This window comes from Lipophrys pholis (assembly GCF_963383615.2).
Source record: "Lipophrys pholis genome assembly, chromosome: 14".
NCBI lineage: Eukaryota > Metazoa > Chordata > Actinopteri > Blenniiformes > Blenniidae > Lipophrys > Lipophrys pholis.
Window position 1 is genome coordinate 7,192,099 of NC_137633.1, and position 19,254 is coordinate 7,211,352.

At 42.2% G+C, this 19,254-nt stretch overlaps 2 protein-coding genes across 2 annotated transcripts in view; one reads left to right on the top strand and one right to left on the bottom strand.

The window, feature by feature from the left end:
* The first annotated feature begins 275 nt into the window (after positions 1-275).
* Positions 276-6,759, top strand: slc66a3 (solute carrier family 66 member 3). Its single transcript, XM_080480512.1, has 7 exons — positions 276-555; positions 1,556-1,638; positions 2,082-2,151; positions 2,232-2,289; positions 2,642-2,762; positions 3,776-3,817; positions 5,410-6,759. Exons 1-7 carry the CDS (start codon positions 410-412, stop codon positions 5,520-5,522), a joined length of 633 nt encoding a protein of 210 aa, XP_080336638.1. The 5' UTR covers positions 276-409; the 3' UTR covers positions 5,523-6,759.
* Positions 6,760-7,773: 1,014 nt separating this feature from the next.
* rock2a (rho-associated, coiled-coil containing protein kinase 2a) overlaps positions 7,774-19,254 on the bottom strand; it is a 40,461-nt gene continuing 28,980 nt past the window's right edge. The window contains exons 16-32 of the mRNA XM_080480511.1: positions 18,899-19,005; positions 17,345-17,504; positions 17,013-17,173; positions 16,213-16,397; positions 16,055-16,124; positions 15,620-15,723; positions 14,936-15,122; positions 14,745-14,838; positions 14,560-14,654; positions 14,108-14,299; positions 13,825-13,993; positions 13,174-13,244; positions 12,999-13,087; positions 12,806-12,884; positions 12,446-12,713; positions 12,142-12,355; positions 7,774-8,812 (exon numbers count right to left, since the gene is read on the bottom strand). Of these exons, the coding sequence (XP_080336637.1) occupies positions 8,809-8,812; positions 12,142-12,355; positions 12,446-12,713; positions 12,806-12,884; positions 12,999-13,087; positions 13,174-13,244; positions 13,825-13,993; positions 14,108-14,299; positions 14,560-14,654; positions 14,745-14,838; positions 14,936-15,122; positions 15,620-15,723; positions 16,055-16,124; positions 16,213-16,397; positions 17,013-17,173; positions 17,345-17,504; positions 18,899-19,005 (2,249 nt within the window). The 3' untranslated portion in view covers positions 7,774-8,808. The remainder of the gene's footprint in view (positions 8,813-12,141; positions 12,356-12,445; positions 12,714-12,805; positions 12,885-12,998; positions 13,088-13,173; positions 13,245-13,824; positions 13,994-14,107; positions 14,300-14,559; positions 14,655-14,744; positions 14,839-14,935; positions 15,123-15,619; positions 15,724-16,054; positions 16,125-16,212; positions 16,398-17,012; positions 17,174-17,344; positions 17,505-18,898; positions 19,006-19,254) is intronic.

Below are 19,254 nucleotides of genomic sequence, written 5' to 3' on the forward strand. Positions count from 1 at the left end.
AATCACGTTTCAGTAGATGTATGCGGAAGTGAGAAAAATGCCAACATCTGTGGGATTAACAGCAAAATAAAGGAACTCAAAGATTGAACATTCAAAATAAAACATTCTTCTTTACTTTTTTAAAGTGATTGTACACGACGCACAGAAAATTCCCACATGTCGCTCCTAAAATAGATTCTGTACTTTATTTATGGATTTTCTTTTAAATTCCAACACAGTACAGACATAGTTGGCACGTTTACAACGTGTGCATTGCTTTTATTTTGAGTGTTTGCAAACAGAAGTGTGTCGTGGCACAAATTTACCTTGACGGAGTAGCGGCATCTGGCTGCGAGCGTTTATTTTAAATAATAAAAAAAAAAAAAAGTATATTTAAGAAGTTTATACTTTGTCCCAGCTCGCGCACACAATGTACACCGACAACCTGCTGCACCTGGCCAACTTCAGCACCCTGTTCCTGTGCATGGTGCTCAAGTTCCCGCAGATCTTCCTGCTGATGAGAGCCAAATCCTCGGCAGGAGTCAGCCTCAACAGTCTGCTCCTGGAGCTGGTCGGGTAGGCACTTTTTTTTAACTTTTTAATAAAGTACGAGCGTGAGGCGTTCAATTTGTACACGATGGATTATCAACCGAGGCCGGTGTGGCGTTCACGTGACGCCCCGTCTCTCACGGCGAACTGAGTCTGAGCCAAACTGCGTTGAAAATTCATCAAATTTAATCGTATCCCGATTTTATGGGCATAGGTTGTGAATAATCTGACGCACTATACAACTCTAAAGTGTAATGTTGAATTCGGCTCGCATCCATCGAGTCGATCGTGTGTTATTTCGATAAAACGTTATGTATACATCCTGCACTGAGCTAAATAGGACACTGAGGAAAACAACTGCACAGAAGGATGTGATTTTGGTTAAACCACTGAGATTATATATCAGTGCCGGACATTAATTCCGGCATGAGCTCCAAAGCACTGAACTGTGATTTAAAGCTTATGGATCCGGGTTGACTGTTGGAAACGCAGCTGATAAAATCAGTGTCTGTGCGCCTGTGATATTTCTCAGTGTGCTGTCTCTCCTCCTCTGTGCCTGGCAGCTGCTGAGCTGGCATAAATGAGTGGTAAGGGCCCCCCCCATCACTGTGCATGCAGCTGTAAAACTGCCTGTAGGACACAGTAGTGCCATAGCAGTCGCTGATGTCTTTATACCACTCTTCAACCTAAACATATTATAAATCAAGAGAAATGAGTTTGGGCATGTCAGTCTGTTGTTGTTTTTTTGTTGCTTTGCAGCAGAACATTAACTATATATCAAGGTGATTCTACCTGGCCACGGCATTTCAGGACAAGTCGCTGATTCTCAAGCTTGAAATCCCATATAACCGCAAAAAGAAAGACAAGCGCTTTATGTCTGCGTGATTCCTACTGTCCGATTCACAAAAATTGCTCTACATGCTGCTGCAAGTCATCCTCTTATTTGCCTTGTGTCAGGGTCTCATCTCAGTACTGATCCACCGTCTTCTGTACATTTAAATAACCTCGCCACATGTTTTACATGCAGGTTTGTTGTTTTTGTGACGTACCAGATGTACTATGATTACCCACCGCCAACATACTTGGAATACCCCATCCTCATCGCTCAGGGTAAGTTGTAGCACGCCGTATGATAATTGATTGTTTCTTTACATAAGTGAAAAAAAAAAGTGCTTTGGACTACTTTGATGTGTTGGTCATTACCGTGAGCGTCTCCCGTTATCTGCTATTACTCGAGCTCAATGAGTGTCAAGTACTAAAAGTAACTGAGCAACTAAAGCGCAAATATAAAACTTTTGAAATGTTCTTTTTCAGCAGTCAAGTCAATTTGAAAAGTAAAAATTTAAGTAAAAACGGCTTCAAAATCGGGTAAACTGAAAATCCCAGTCTTCATTTTCAGCCAACTCGAAAGAGGTCCTCCTAGAAAACCCGTTGTAAAGTAAACAGCAGTGACGGAAACCATCCAACCTCAACTTTCCACCAGAAAGGCTTCAGCGCAAAGTCACACCCAGACCCGAGTTAGACCCTCTTTCTAATCTGCCCTTCGTTCTCAGACGCCATCCTTCTGCTCCTGATCCTTCACTACAACGGCAACCTGCGGCAGAGCCTCGTCTACGCCTTGGTGTATCCTTTCACCAGCGAAACCAGTGTCGAGCCTCAGCGACTCGTCAGCTCTCCGAGTTACTGTCTTTAATGTCGCTAAGCTTCGTTGGAGGCTGGAGGCTGCTCACAGTGGAGAAGTGGATCATCGACTTGGCCATGGTAAGAAACCAGCTGTAACTTCAATTGTAACTTTCTCGAGAGTGGCGGCGAGCGAAGGGCGGCACGTCGTCAAGTCTCGAGCGCCGAGGCGGAGATCTGAGAGGTTACCTCATTTCACCTGCTTCGTCTCAAGAGAAGTCATCCGGACCTCGGAAATGCCAAACGGTTAATGAGACGAATATGTCTCAAGGCGATCTGAATACGAGGGTGTGAGCAGAAATCCCGCCGCTGCCATTCCGCTCAAAGTTCAAGAAGTTAAACGCTCTGGAAACTTTTAGTAGTTCTGTCCGATTGCAGTGTTGTACTTGTCATGTTAATAGATGCTGTCTGACCTCCACCGTTTTTCCTTCAGAGCCTGTGCACGTTCATTAGTGCGGCCAGTAAGTTTGCCCAGCTGCAGTGTCTGTGGAAGTCCAAAGACGCTGGGCAGGTGAGCGCCCTCTCCTGGGGGATGGCGACCTACACATGTTTTGGTGAGTGGAAGCAGGACCTCCTTTAACTTTTTCTTCAGATCCAAGTGAAATCAGAAAGCGGGACCGGTTGGCTTCCGAAATACGTTTAGTACAACGTTGCTGCATACACCTAACAAGGTAGTGAAAGCTTAGTGTATTAGTAACTTTGGCTAATGATAAGTCGGTTTAGAGAGCAGGATTAAAACTCCAATAATTACCTTTGTCTGCATGTATTCGTTAATTTTCTTTTTTATTGGTTTGCATGTGTGTATGTATTTCGCCAACTTTTCACCAAAAACATTAACCCGAATTGCATGAACTCTTCAGGGTCGACCAATCGATTAGATTTTGGGATGTTAGTGGCTAACCATTTCTGAATAAATCCCCCAAAAACTTTGAAAAAATGTCCCATACAAAGCGGATGGGAGAGGCGCCTCATGAGCGTCTGTTGCCATGGAGACGCTCCCTGCGCAGTGTTTTACAGTGATGTTGCTACAGTCTCATAACAATAATGCCTCTCTAAGGCCCCGTTTTAAACGACGTTCTCAAATGAAAACAGAAAAAATGTCATTGCGGTCGAGTTGCCTGTTTCCACGACGACGGTGGTGTGAGGTAGCGCACCGTTTGTTTGTGGCTTTCGAGCGACGGCAGAGTGAAGGCTTCTATCAGTGAAAACAAAAAGAGCAAAACAAAGCGATAAAAGATGCCAACGTGAACCCCGTCTGGTGTTACTTGACACGTATCAATGGTCTAATCTCCATTCGTTAAATAAAAATCACTATGAATCAATTATATCTAAACACTTGTGTTTAGCATTACTTCCCAAATTTAATCGGCTTAACCAGTTCATCAAACCAAATGAATTCTCCTCCCCGAAGCACAATTTCTCTGATGTTTCGCCTTATGAATATGTATGACACTATTTACCCGGCTCCCAATTTATTAAATTAGCAATGCGTGGCTTCATTAATTAAATATCAGATGCTCCGTTGGATAATGAGGGTGTCATTAACTTGGCTTCCTCTTTGTTTCAGCGCGGATTTACACCACGGCAGTGACGACTGGAGACATGCAGGGTGAGTCGGTCTGAATTACAAATGACAGTGGGACGTGGAGCTTTCCAGGGTGAAATATCTCATCAAGAATTTAAACCCTTCCGAGAGTAAAGATTTGTTTTTTTGGGCAAAAACTTTCACGACCGTATAACATGAAAATTCATCGGCTCATTGTGCTTTGCTGTGAGGAGTTCTGATGTGCACCGACGGGACGGGGTGAGGGTTTTTTTTTTTTTTTTTAAAAGTGTTAGCTGGAGGGTGCTTCATTTTTAATCAAAGCATGGGTGCACAAAAGCCCCCTGGACCTCCTTATACTTCAGCAGCTACAATATGAAAGATTTACGAAATGCCACTTTTCTGCCCGGAGTAGTAGAGGTGAGTCTCTAAAAATCGGAGAGCTGGACTGGCGATGTTACAAAGTTTGATGTTCAGGAGGTGCCCAGAGCTTCAGCCTTTCAATTTCAGTTTCCACTGTATGAACCTGCTGCCCCTCGGGATCCTCTCACTACACCATCTGGTGGCACATGGTTGTATTACAACCTGGAATGGCTGTTTAACTACACCGGCATCTTTGAGATGATGTTCCAGCTGTCGTTTCCAAACATTTTATTTATTTTTATTCTTTCAAATTGAACATTTAAGGCCGGCGCTTTAACATGACTTGAGCTTCTTAAGTTAAATTGAAAGTATTTCCTCCATGAAACAACATTCTTCCAACAGATGAAAGGTTAGAACAGTTGTAGCCACACTTATTTTCTTTTCTTTAAAAAACACAGGTCAAGGTGATCTAGCTGAATCTAAAAAAATATATCATATTGACACATATTTAATCCTAATTTTAGTTTCCAATTCGATTTTTTGATTCATGTTTAAATTAGTAAACACGAATAAAGCAGAATAAAGTTGTCTCCAACAGTTTCAATGATGGAGTACGAAAGATCAGATCAGATCAACATATTGGTCACCACGGCAGAAGTGTAGCTCACTACGCCATCTAGTGGTACAGAATAGCATTACAATACTGCATGAGCCACGGTCAAACAAATGTTTCTGCTCTGGATGGCAATGCTGACTCGTAGCATTCCGTCTGGCCACAGTCTGACTCAACTTTTTTACTATTTGATGTTCATGAGGTGCTGCCAAAAGCCAGAAAGAAATATGTTCACTGCTTCATTTCCCTCTGTTGGGAACCTGCCACTTCTGATTTTCTTGTTGGCGTGAGGTCAGACAAAAACACTTAAGTTTGCTTCCTGATTTTAATGCGCCTGGTTCTGAATGCATTCAGATGTCAAACAGTATTTTTCATCAGGATTGATACTTTTATCAGAAACTCAGGAAAAAATTTTAACTACGCTGCTGCAGGAGAAAATAAGTGTAGAAGCCTATTTAGCTTTTGCAAAATTTTAAGACTCTTTTTTTTTTTTTTACATTCACATACTCTGCGCCTTATTAAGAGACTCGGGCTCACGAAAGGGACATCAAGCACCTTTTAACTGACAGATTCTTTAATAATCCGTGCTGTACCACCAGCCTTATTCTTCATAGATGAAAGGTTTAGTCCAGCCCCATTGTTCCTATCTAAAATTGGTTTTAATGTCTCTCATGTGTCACAGTTCTGGTGCGGTTCGTCATCATAACTCTGCTGAATCTGTGGGTGCTGCTCACCGTACTTTACTACCAGAGACGCAGCAGCAGCAGCAGCAGCAGCACAAAGAAAGACGACTGAAGCCCCTTCAGCTCCCGGAGCTGGCAGAGCCGTCACCACACTGACAGGACGTCACTGTTGAGTTTTTACTGGCTCACTGCGGACACAAGCCAAGGTGTAAAAAAAACCAAAAAAAAACCAGGAGTGATGAGAAACGGTTGTTTCAATACCGATTGTTTAGATTTCCTTTTTTACCTCCTTTCTGTACCAACACATTTCTCTTTGTAACATTCCAAGGACCAGTGCTTCCTCAAACTGTATGTGAAAAAAAGATGTCAAGCCAAGAATATCCCGAGATCTTCCTGCTCAGGACAACAAAAAGTGTACTTTGTGTTCCCTCTGTATATGTGAAGTTTTTGTCAGGACTGCTTCAATAAAGCAACTTCCTCAGTGTTCACATGGAGCCTAACCTTTACAGTGGTTCAGTCTCACTTTGAAAATTACTGGCATTCATGAGTTTAAAGTGAATTTAATATTTTCATACATACAATTTAACACATTTTATATTTCTGTGAAAGGTGAATTAAAAAAAAAAAAAGATATTTGTTCATTTTTGTCACTTTGACCACCTTTTATCGTCTAGTGGTCTGGGATACTGCATTTTCACCTTAATGTATTTGAGAGCAAACAGTACAGTAAAGAATCTCAGGAGTTTCACACCTAATTTCACAGGTCAGCTTTTTTACAACCCTTAGAAATCCAATTTCCTCACCACATTATTACTGACTTACATGTGCTGATTAGTTTTGTTGTTTGAAAAGCCTAATTATTCAGTTTGTCAAAGCAATAAAAGTGAAAACATCCAAATAATGATCAAAGAACATGGATTTAAGGTGAATTGGTGATTCAAAATTGCCCATAGGTGTGAACGTGTGTGTGACCTGTATCTTTGCAAATTATACATCACGCAGAACATAGTTTATGATTAACCCAATCTGGACCAGCACCACATGAATCTTGGTCAGTACACTTGAAGCTCATTGAATTTAATCATCTGTTGTTTAGTATTCACTGAACATTTGACTGAGTTGTGTTTTATGTGGTCTATTAGGTGTGCTGCACGTCCCCCGTTTTCCTAATAGGAAACACAGATGCGGGTTAGCGGCGAGCTATAATGACTTTTCATTTATCAGCAGTTTGTTCTTACACAGTCCGTTTGATTTCTCGCTCAAATGAAAATAACAGCTTTGTAGTCCGATAGCGAACGCAAGTTTTAAGACGGAGGGGGGAAAAAAATAAAAATAATTGTGAAACCCCAAAGGCACATCCATGTCTTTATTGTTGAAAGTGGTTACTATTATAGAGCTGTTTGATAGCAAACATGCAATCTGGATGTAAGGCCCTTAAATACAAAGTGGACAAGGCTGTATAAATAATATACTGTGCACCGTATGGCATGTAAAATATATACTGTGTATATTTATATGTATAAAACATGCTTCTTGGTTAAAGGAGAGCACTCGGTAAACACACACACACACACATACATACGCACACACACACACACACATATCAACTCACATAGTTTACTCTCCATCTGCTATATAAGCCACATACACCCAACAACGTGTCCAAACTCAGAGTTTGGTTACTTTTAATACAAAAATATCAGGACAAAAACACTTTTAGAAAAAAAAAAAAAAAACCTCAATGGAATAGTGCTGCTCAGTATCTTGACTCATGGGGATGTGATTGCATACCTTCATTGTTTTCTGCCTCTTTTACTGGTTTCTTTCCTCACTCACCCTCACTGTCACTACATTTGCTAGTTGGTGGAGGCCTGTGATGACGGCACTCAAGTGCGGGCCTGGAAAAAGCAAACGCATGCAAGGATCACTCAAAGAGTAGTTTGGTGAAGAAGAAGAAAAAAAAAACCCCAGGGCTTAGGTCAAGTATATGTGGATACAATACCTGCGTGTCGACTCTAGATTTAAAAAAAAAAAAAAGAAGCCCAGAAGTACATTCATAACAACAAAAGGAGCTGAGCTCACGTCAGAGAACCATTCATGGTGCACCCCCTGAATTCAGTAAACATTAAACCCTCAGAAATGACAGTGCAGGTGTTGTGAGATTGAGGGGACAATATGGCAGCAAAACCACTTGTGCTTGTGTGTGTATGTATGTGTAAGGACCTGCAAATGTCTCTTTACCCCCACCTCACATAGCTATCATGAGTGGATTTTGATGTGCATTGTTGGTATTGCAAGATATTGTTGGTATTTTTGCCCTCAGTCTAGACTCACAGGCTTCCTCTTTTCTTTTTCTTTTTTTTAACACTGAAATAAAAGAGTACTGATTTGCGCACGCACAAATCCAGATCCAAACACACACACAAGTGATTCTGCCGCTATGTTAGCCCACACAATCGATCCACTTGAAGCCACTCGGAGCGGGAGGACTTTAACTATAGTGTCACGATGACCGTTGATGCGAGGCAGCCCGTCTGAGTCACATTTCTGAATGAGAGGCACTCAAGAAGCTCTCTGCCGACGCTCCCCTCCCCGCCACGATGACTCACCGAGAAGCCCGGCGCTCGTGTGCGTGAGTACCTTATTCCAGATTTTGTGGACTGACGGCTTCAAATCAGGCTTGTGGAAAGCAAGATGCTACAATCTTTAAGTGAAAGAAGTTTGAAAGTACAGACACAAACCATCTGGGCTCAAGGTCAACGACCTCGGCTGTGGTCAGCCAACAGAATACAGAACTGACTATCTTCTGAGTGTAGTGTTCCCCAATGAAACCCTTCATATTGTTCACAATCAATAAACACAAAAAGTCTGTCTCTTCTCTTTTTTCTTTTCTTTTTTTCTTTTTTGGCCACAAGAATCCTCAAAGGTGGTGAGGAGGGATTCTCCCTCCTGGGTCCTTCAATCAGTGTCCTGGTGAGAATCGTTGAGGTAAGTGTATATCTCCCCCACTTGCTTGCCGGCCGCGGTCATGCTTCATAAGTGCTCTCCTCTGTTCTGTGGGAGCTCAGTGAGCTACTCCAGAGCCTCGGAGACGGGTAATTGCATCAGCCAAGGGCCCCTGAAGAGGAGACTTCGGCTGCCATGTCTGCGAGGCATCCAGAGTTCCAGCTACTGAAGGGGATCGCCGACTGCGAAACAACTCCAACAAAGGTGTGTGTGTGTGGGGGGGGGGGGGGGGACAAACAGGACTCGGTGGCTTCGGCAGGCTAAAGCTGGACAAGTGTGAGGCGGGCTGTGGGGAGGAGTTATGGAGTTCAGCGTGCTGAAGAGTTTTGTCGACAGTCTGAGGAGGAAACGCAACCCACCACCTTGGAGACGCACCACGCTCACAAGCAAGGTTAGCTGGAGGAGGAGAAAGAGACAGAGGCAGTGTTACTGGGTTAGGAACTGTAAAATGGTCAATTACATATCACACTATTGCCGACATGTCTAGTTATCATCACGGCACTCTTACCAGCAGTAAATGCCCGACGAATAATATGAGTGGATGTTACAGTCGTTTTCACGGCTTTACAGACTTAGTGAAGTGTTTTGGAAATAACGATGAATAAAGAAAAGACAAAAGGATTTAAGGAAGGTTCAATACAGAAGTGTTAAAGTGCATTGCTGAAATTCTTACTTCGTTTAAAAGAAGCATAGATTAGTCATAATTAGAATTGTCTGGGTTATTTTATAATAGATAAAAAGGCACCAGCGGGGGACAAAAAAAAAACTAACAAAAAAAAACACTTTAGTTTCCTGAGTAATACGTGACAAACTGAAAAACTAAACGTAACGCCTTGTCACATTTTGAATTAAATAAATTTGGCCATTTATCATATTTCCGAGGAAATCTAATTATTCCATTTGAGCCTGAACAAATGCAGCATCTGATCATGTTGTTCATTTTTCGCACAAGCCAATTCAAAGCCAGAAACTTGAGACATCACGCCAAAAAAATTTTTGTGGAACTCATTTAAAAAGCTACTTAAATCCCAAAACACTTCTGTACATGTCTAAAAGAGTCTCCCCAGAAAGGCACAATCTTAAGATTGCAGGTTTTAGTGTAAATAACACAAAAAACACAGGCGCTTACAGCATTGTTAACGTCCCCACACCACTGGTCAGAGGAGTCATATTGTGTCGGATGGAATTACAGTTCAAAGAAAAACTGATGTTTGAGCACGGACAATTGTGGTGAAACATAGATGGAATTAATTTGTGGACACTTTTCCACAGTCTAGTATTGCGCTCCATCTGAAATGCACATCTTGGTTGTTGATGCATTGCTGCCACCCGCTGACGTTACTCTTTAATAGCTGGTGAATTTTTCTCTGCCTCGGTGGGAACTGCTTTACGGTGATCAGCAGAGTTAGAAATACCACAGTAGAGATCAGCACGTCGCCAGAGATACTTTTGAAAATTAAAATCAATCATTAATAAATCAGCACAACTTAAACACATCTCATATCCGAAATAAGTAATCTGCTTTATTTTATGAAAAATGGCTGATGCTTGTTATATTCATGAGAAGAGAGCAATGATATAACAAACTATATAACTGTGGTGGTCAAAAATTATTAATCTGCATATTAGGAGTAAACATGTCTTCTTTGTGAACAATATATAGCTTATCAAATGAGCTTTCACGTAGATTAACAAACGTCACAATCTGTGAACCACTATTCTACAGTAAAGAACAGCACTGTTACTATTTGATTCAATTATTATTACAGTTATTGAAAATACGTGAATATCCAACATCTATACCACAACATAAAATGATCATTTAGTCTCGTGTGTGATCTCAGAGTCTGCTTCCATTTCCAACACCCAGTGACCCCAACAGTGAAGTGACCACCTCAATCCCGCAGTGAGCAAACACCAGCAGCACCTCTGAGTGAAGAATACCCGGGTTTAAGTCAACATACACGCGCGATGACAAATGCAGTCGTCATTTGTGCGTCTGGATGTTGGAGTCTTCTCGCCTTAGTTTGAAGCCGTTTGACCTGCGAGGGCTGATGTCAGAGAGCGCAGGGTCACCACAGACCAGGGGACGTGTTTATTAAGGCATTTAGTGGAATAACCTGAACCAGTCACCTGCTTCTTTTCCAAAATACATCAAACAGAAGGCAAAAGTTGAGAACAGATGGAGCTGACCTCCGTACAAGATGAAGCGGTAAAGCTTTAAAAGGACAGCACTGCACAGCACACAGTGTTACCATACGTGGCCATCAGAAATGTATAGAGGAATAATCCTCATCGATATCGTCCAATGCCCAGTGCCAGTCCTGAAGACTCAAGTCCTCCAATCTGAAAGGGGAGATTAGCTTTGATGGACATGCAGCAAACTGATCTCCTGAGGAAAAGCCACTTCCTGTCTGACACAGGGCTGTTCCTCGGTTTCTCCAGAAACTCTTCACACACACCTCAAAAAAAAATCAATTTACACATGCCTTTTCTGGTTCACTTTTGTCTCTCTCAAGTTAATTTAATCTACTATTTGATTATTATTATTATGCTATTGTTTAATGTGACACTTTCCAGGCCAAATGACTTAGAGGATGAAAGGATTTCATCATGTCACTTTTGATGTGAGGCATTGTCCTACAAACCCTGGATGTATTACAAAGAAGTGATGGAAATAAGTCCTGCAGTGCAGACAGTACAAATATTTGCCTCAGTATGCTAGATAAATCAAACTAAAGCCATTTAGCCTGAAGGCATTTCACTTAGCATTCATTATGTGACGTCCTTAGTTTGTCCTCGTATGTCATCTCAGTTCCAGTCTGTGTTTACAAAGCTTACTGGAGCCTTCTGTGCCTAAATAGGCAGACTTCAAGAAGTATTCCCCACTGACCTTCATGGATGTTTTTCATATTTTATACTGATAACGTCAATGGAACCAAGAACAAGGGTGCCGGGTTTAAAGCTGCGAAGCCTCTGTAGTTCCTGAGATACGGAGGCTTGAAAGAAAGTGAAGATTCAAAACTGCCTAACTTTTATAAGTCAGCAGTTTTACACTGTTCATGTGAAATGCAGAAAGTCTTCAGGGAGTATTCATCGCCATTAGATGTCTTTAACTTCTAAAATACTTGGCCAATGTTCACAGGTTAGTGAATTGTGTAAAAATGGAGCCCTGTATTCTCAAACTGTACCATATCAGATCTTTAAAACTTTGAGAAAGCCAAACTAAAGTCTACAGCAACAGTGTGCATGTCTGTCAAGTCAGTATTCTAGTCTCATTAGGTGATCCCAATTAAATTAACCCTTAATTAATCTCAATTTCATAACACCAAGTTTAACGTAAAAACAGCCATAACACAGGAAAGAGTGAGGATTGTTTCAATTATATTCCAAATTCCTTAGGATCATGTCTGTTATCTTGATTTTAATCAAAAATATATATATATTATTTTTTTTAGATCAATGGCCTAACGAAGAGAGGAGTTCTCCTGATGATATTAATGATGATGATAATTCTAACTACAAACTTTCACGATCTCATGTAAAGGATCAGCAATCAACTATAACCTCTGGCACAAAGGGAGTAACAGACCCCAGGTCGGAAACCAGGGCACCGGTGAAACATGGTGGACAAACGCTGGAAATTTAGGTTTCTGTTTAATGAGAAATGAAAACAATCCACGCCGGAATATAAAGGTTTAGAGTGGTTCTCTTCTGGGTTTTACCTGCTCTTGCTGGTGGGAAGCTGTCGACTCGGCCTCCTCGTGGACTGGCTGGGCTGCACCTTCATGGAGGCGCGCGGCGAGGAACGTGCGAACTGCTCGGTTGACGTGGGCTTCTTGGGGATCTTCTTGACCAGCCGACTCACCCACTTTTGCTGCTCCTCCTGGGACAGGGCCAGCAGCAGCAGGTTCTTAGCGGTGGACACGTCGTAGTTCACTGGGGGCAGAATCGAAATCATCTTTAGTGTAAAGTCGTGGTTGAGTGACGAGCTAACTTGGTAAAAAGCAGGCCGTGCAGCCTTCACACCTTTGCAGGGAGCGATGATCTCTTCCTTCTTGTCCATGTGGTCCTTGTGACACTTGATGTGGCAGCGTCTGCACTCCAGAGCGGGCGGGGGTTTGAACATGTTCCACAGCGGCTTGGTGCACGCCTCACAGTTGGTGGGGAAGTGGTACAGCGTGTGGATGAACTCGTGGCCTTTGTGGCAGATGTAGCTGGACTTCTCTCCGATGGCCAGCGGCTCCACGGGGAACTCGGGCTCCTTCTTGCTCTCGCCTTCGTTGGCGTAAAGAATCTGAGGAGCCGGCGGGGGGGGGGGGGGGGGGGGGGACATTAACACAACTGTTCCCAGCACACAGGAGATGAAGGAAGGGCACTGAGACTGACCTGGAAAATCCTGGGGATTTCTTTGGCGTCTGCACGGTACACATCTGTTTGAGTCACAGGCCTCACATGGAAGAGTTTGCTGTGTGGCAGAAACAAGACATTTTGAATGCAAGTAATTCACGCGACACAACGACACCATGTGGGGGGAAACGAGGTAAGCCGAGCTTCAGACACTTTCAGGTGTCATACTCACTCTATGTCAAGCACCATGTATGGAATGGACTGCTCTTTGTCCTGCTCGCTCTTGTAGAAGAGAATCTTTTTGCTGCTCACTACGACATACTACAACAAGAGCACAGGGATGGTGAGGGGACATAAGGACATAGCGGCTTTCCTCGACTGAAGCAGCTTCAGTGGTTTGTTCTTACCTTCTTTTCCCATCCGAACTTCTTGGTGTTGTTTCTGACAGGGAGAGAGAGCCAACCCTCGAGCCGCATTTCTGAGGGAGAGACGTTTCATCCAATCATATTATTCAGACGCAAACTGACAAATGCTGTAACACTTTATATTATGCAATAATGGCCTCCCATACAGATTGATTGTTGTTATGTGGGTAAACCGAAACAGACTCACGAGTTCAAGTTGCAGTTTGAGCACAGCAAAAAAAAAAAAAAAAAAACTAAACCAAAAATTGGAGTTCGTAATAGATAATAGATTCTTATGTACTTTTTATTGTAAAATTCTATGGTGATACTGTCATCTTAAAATCACACTGAAATACGGTTTTGTAATGACTTTGTCTAAATATCTATCTTGTACAAGCCCTTTATCCTGTCTGAATCTCTGAATCTAACCAGTTGTTTGAGTTTTAGCCCCTCAAAACAACTTTGTCTTGATCTCGCTTCCAGAAAGCCTCTCTTTCAACAGCAGTGTGCCTGCTAACCTTTATCATTAAGTACTTGAAATTAGACTACAGCTTTCCAATAATAAAAAAAAAGAGTTACTTGCAGGTGAACCTCTTTATTGAATATTATAAGACTATGAAAGAAAACAACTATCCAAATATTGCTTGAACCTACCCGTGTATGCGTCATCAGCGTCGAACTCCGGCCCACTGCTGACACTGGCCGAGTCCATCGACTGAACACTGAGTGACTGCAGGAGATTCCTCAGCTGCTCGATGTCGCTGTCCTTACTGTCCAGGGCCATCTGCAGCTCGATGCGCATCTGGCTCTCGTCTGCTAATTGCTAAAAAATCAACAAATAAGATACATTAGGTAGAAGAGAAACACCACATTTTCCCTCCACGGTCTCAATGTTGCTGCTTGTTCCACCGTGTGCAGAGGGTGACGTTTCACTTACTGCTTGCATTTCGTTGATCTCCTTCTGATATTTGATGATGGTGCTGTTGAGCTTTTCCTTCTCAGACCTCAGCTCCAGCTGCAGCTTCCTGTTCTCCTTCTCCTTTCGCCGCATGTCCGTGTCGTTGCCACGGCGGCTGCCTCCACCACGCATTTCCTTCCTGTTCAGGATCTCGGCCAGCTTATTGACGGCCTGCGGACGGACATGAGGACCACAGTTTGGGTCATTTCAGTTACATCATTCAGGAATCAGGGGAGGCTTTGGTAGGAAAAAAGTGGAATTGCAATGAGCTAGTAATATTTTTATTATTTATCTGTCAAGATGAAGTTTTATAACTCAGATGTGGACATTTTATAAAAGTTACAAATTTGGCATTCTCAGCTTAATGAATGCAGATGAATGGCCGGAGCAGTCAAGAGATATTATATGATAAATATAGCATATTTAAGGACCTGAGTTTTTAGCGTCCTCTCTGACTGGAGCTGCTTCTCAAACGTCTGCTTCATCTGACTGATCTGCTGCTCCCAGTCCTTGGACTTATCTGATTCTGAAACAAAACGTGAACAATTAAACACCATACCAACAATCGTTTGCTTGTGCTGAAACAGTAAGTTTTAACGTCAAACGTTTGATTTACCATCAACCGCATCCTTCAGTTTGTTGTTTAGCTCCTCCTTCTCATTGGCCAGGTTGGCGACGTCACTGGTGAGGGTCCTGTTGGCTTCCTCCAGCTTTCGCAGGAAAAGAAATAACGTCAAATCAAGATCAAATCGATGATCTCTGTTGCATTCAATTTGAAAGCAGCACTGTGCTGTCGCCGCCACTCACCGAACTGATGGTGATGTCCTTCTCAGACAGCTCCTGACGATGGCGAGCCATCATCTCCTTCAGCTCCAGCTCCTTCATTATCTTCTCCTTCTCCAGGTCTGAGTACTGCTCCTCAGCGATGGAGCGTGCCAGCTGCTCCGAGTCGGCCTTTGTCAGAGTGATCTCCAGCTGAGCTGCCAGAGAGTCCCTGAGAGAGTCCGGTAAAACAACTCATGAGAGACTGAACTGTTGTTCCACTCCACAGTACAAATGTTTGATTAGAATATGTACGTGTTCAACATAGACAGCTCTATCTAATGAAAGTGATTGCCTACGGCTTGCAAGTCCCTGTTTAAATTGCCAGGAGCTTCACTTGAAAAATAATAATTGTAAGCTGCTCCTCTAATTATACCACGACTACATATAGTAATAATAACAACAAGAACAGCGACTATAGGTAGTATCAATGTCATTATTATTATTATTATTTTCCTTTACTACTATTATCTTTAAAATTTACATTTCAGCCACCCTTGCCTTGTTTTAAGTCTTAGTTTAATTTTTAACACAAAAAAAAAATTGTTTTTTTTCTGGAAAATTTCTGTTTATTTCATGTTTGTTGTTGTTGTTTTGAACAATCTTCAGTTGTGTTCACACTTGTCAGGCTTGGTTGGAAATGTTTCTAGAATTAAACAGCAGGGCCACCTCTCCTCCTGCAGTTCCTGCAGAGACTGCTGCACGTCTTTGTAGAGTTTGTTCCTCTCATCACATTCCTCCTTCAGTTCGCGGACCTGAGTCTTGTAGAGAGTCTGCAAAATAGGAACCAGGTCAAAGACACATCACACATACACACACACACATAACTCCATGCCTCTACACGCCTCATTAACCGAGACATTTCCTGTGGGAAATGGAAGAAAGTTTCCCAACAAAGAATGCAGACATATTCAGGTACTGTTGCTATTATTGTGTAATGTTTAGATTATAACAAAAAAGATGGATGTAAACAGAACAGGGCTAGTCAATATACATTAGCTACTGAAATGACAGAATGAAAAGGGCTGCTGTTCTGAACAGACGTTACAGCCTAAACATTGAGGTGCACACATTCGTCATCACAGAGCAGTACAGCCAACTCACAGAAAAATACTGCTCTGCCTCTAACTGGTCCTGTAATTCCTTCATCTGTCCGTCGGTGTCCTGTCTTTCTCTGTCAATGAAAACAGAAGGAAATTACTCCTGAATAAGCGGCATCGAGCACGGACAGGAGTCAACAGTGGAGCTGATGATAAACTCACTTGCGCAGCTCTTGGTTCTGTTTCTCCAAGCTGCGTTTAATGTCCAGCAGGTGGTTGACTTCCTGCTTGAGCTGTTTCTCAGAGGTTTTCAGAGCATTGAGCTGCTGGTTCTGGGCCTTCAGGTCGTTCTGAGTCAGGCTGCGCTTCTGCGTCTCCTGCTCAATCTTCAGCGTCAGGTTCTTCACCTGAAACACGGAGGAAGACTTCAGGGATCCGTGTGTGTACCCATTTCTTCATAACGAATGCTTCTGAATAGGTTTACTGTTGATGTGCATTTACTCTTTTTAGCAAACAACAAGGAGTACATAGAGAGCGTAATTACTACAAGACTAGTTAGATGTCAAGGTGAGAACACATAAAATGCATATAATGTGGATGTCTGAAATAAAATCGGTAGCTTTTAATTAAGTATCTTAAAATGTCTTTTTAATAGTAGAGGTCACCTACAATTTGGCTGGAAAAGTTGTTTGTATTTTTGAGGCATTCACAGTGCTGCTCTTCCTTGTATTAGATTGTACAAGTGTTTACAACTCAATGCCTCATTACAACTCAAGGTGAATATCAAAGCATTCAATGAAAATAATAATGGAAATGTCAAAGTTATCATTCGGAATCTAAACTTAAATTTATTTTAAATAATTGCTGTAATAACTGACCGTAATTACCCAGAGTTCCTCAGCTTATGCACACTGTTTGCTATGTATTTTGTGTTTTTGTAAACTGGTAGCACAGCGCTGACACATTATTATGTAAGCAGTGGGATCTGTTTCCATTCCTCCACCTCCAACGTAAACACTCACCTCCTCTGTGAGGCGATCCTTGTGTCTGCGCAACTCATCTAGCTTCTGTAGGGCCTGCTTGTAGTCGCAGTCCATCATGCTACTGTGCTTCTCCAGCTCCAGTATTCTGTTCTCCAGCCGCAGTTTGGCTGATCGCTCCTCTGCCAGCTTCTGCTCCATCTCTGGAAGGGAAAAAACAAACAAACCCAAAAGTGCTCATTTTGCAATCCCATATATTGTTTTATGCCTGAAATAATTTCCTAAAGTTCACATTTAGAATGAACTCCATCGGTCTGGCACAGAGTGAAGAAGAGGCTGTCTGTTGAAAAAAACAAAAGGGTCGGTGGCCTCACCCTTCATGGACTCCGACTTGGCGCCCTCGATGGTGACTTTGATCTTGCTCTTGTCTGCCAGCAGCGCCCTGGTGGCCTTATGAGAGGCCTCCTCCTGCTCCAGCTCCTGCTGCAGCACCTTCAGCTTGTAGGTCAAATCAATCTCCTTGTTGCTCTTCTCCTGCGCACATAAAAAAAAAAAAACAAGGACAAAGGTGTTGTGATGCCAGCAACAATATCTAACTGTACAAACAAAAGTCTCCGACAGTACTGCATGAATGACAGTGTCAGAAACAAGGTTCTGGTTTGAATAACTTTCAGCAGTTCCTCATATTATGAGGAGTCTGGAGGCCGGCAGGATTTAAATATTGGACAGCTTCAGTGATATTTCTACTCATACGGAGAGAATATAAAGCTTGAGGCTGAAAAGATTACTAAATCTGTTGTAAAGAAAAAGGGGAAACACAATAATGCAAAGTTATTGGGCAACTAAACAGAAGAAAATATACGGAAGGTTGTCTTTGGTGTATCAGCTTTTAACTATAACAATGATCCTGCTAAATGTCTGATCACTTTGGGATCAGATTATGTAGGGAATCATGCAAACACAATAATATATGATTTATCAGAAAACATCAGTTATCTGATTATGAGAAATCAGATTAACACATTGAGATGGTTCCTTTAAAACTGGTGCCTGTGTAAGGAAAAACAATTGTATAAAATAAAAGTGACGTAGTCCCAAGGTGAGCGGAGGGTTAAAGACATCAAACATGCAGCAGCGGAAAGTTGACAAAGTACAACTTCTGGAAACTTCATTGTTTGAAAGTCAGCAGAGATGGGTATGCGAGTTGTGCTAAAGGAAAAAAAAAAAAAAAAGACAACTGCTGAATCGTTGTTACTTTCTCCGACTACTTGTGTGCTTGTATCTAAAGAACGGGGTGTAACCTGGCACTCAAACTACCACCTGTGTGAAAATTGTAGAACAGAATAAAGAAGCAAAAGCGAGACATTGCATCTGAATAGAATGGGGAGATGAAAAAATAAAATCTTCAAACAGATTAAACTGCATTCAACAACACTATATGAAAAAAAACAACAAAATGAAATTCTTGGGAAATAGAAATTTCTTAGGAAATGCTCTCATCCCTCACTGCCTCCAGGACTTCAAGTTCATATGGGATCATTTAAATAGATTTTTCACAACATCTGAGCAGAAACCTGAACAGATCAGCACCACAATGTGCTGTTGGAGAGGTCATGGATGATCATACCCATATTTTCTGATCTTGTCTAGTCAGGCTGAAGAGAAAGAAGCTGGTAAGTTACATTTAAAAAGCTTGCGATTATTCTAGACTGTATAAACTGCGATATCTTGTGGCAGGCCAGGGTAAAGGGTCTCACAAGGCCGTCGCTTCAGAAAAAGAAGTAGCCACAACACAGGTACCTTGGTCCAATCAGCAACTAAAGTAGTTAGAACCTGGAGCTTTTCGGGAGGAAATGGTTACAGAAAGCAGGTTTGAAGGTATATTGTGAGCTCAGGTATATTTTATTGAAAAAAAAATTTTTTTTTACCTTCTCCAGGTCAGTGTGTTTCTCCTGAAGTTGCCTCTTCTCGATGTCAGCTTTGGACAGAGCATGTCGCTGCTGACGCACATCCTCCTCCAGGCCAGAGATACGACCTGCAGGTCAAGCAAAAGCTTACATTGCGTTCTTGCACACAATCCCCCAGCAGGCACTTCTCGTCTCTTGTCCATCTCTTTATTGCAACTGTGACAAAGTGGAATGTGTGCAGTGAAATAAGACACTCGGAGCACAGGTGAAGTTGCATTAGTTTGCAGACTTGACTGATAACACTCTAGTTCCGACCTAATGCGAATAAGTTTTAGGATTTTCCTCATTGAGGTTTCACTTTAGTCCCTGACAAGGAC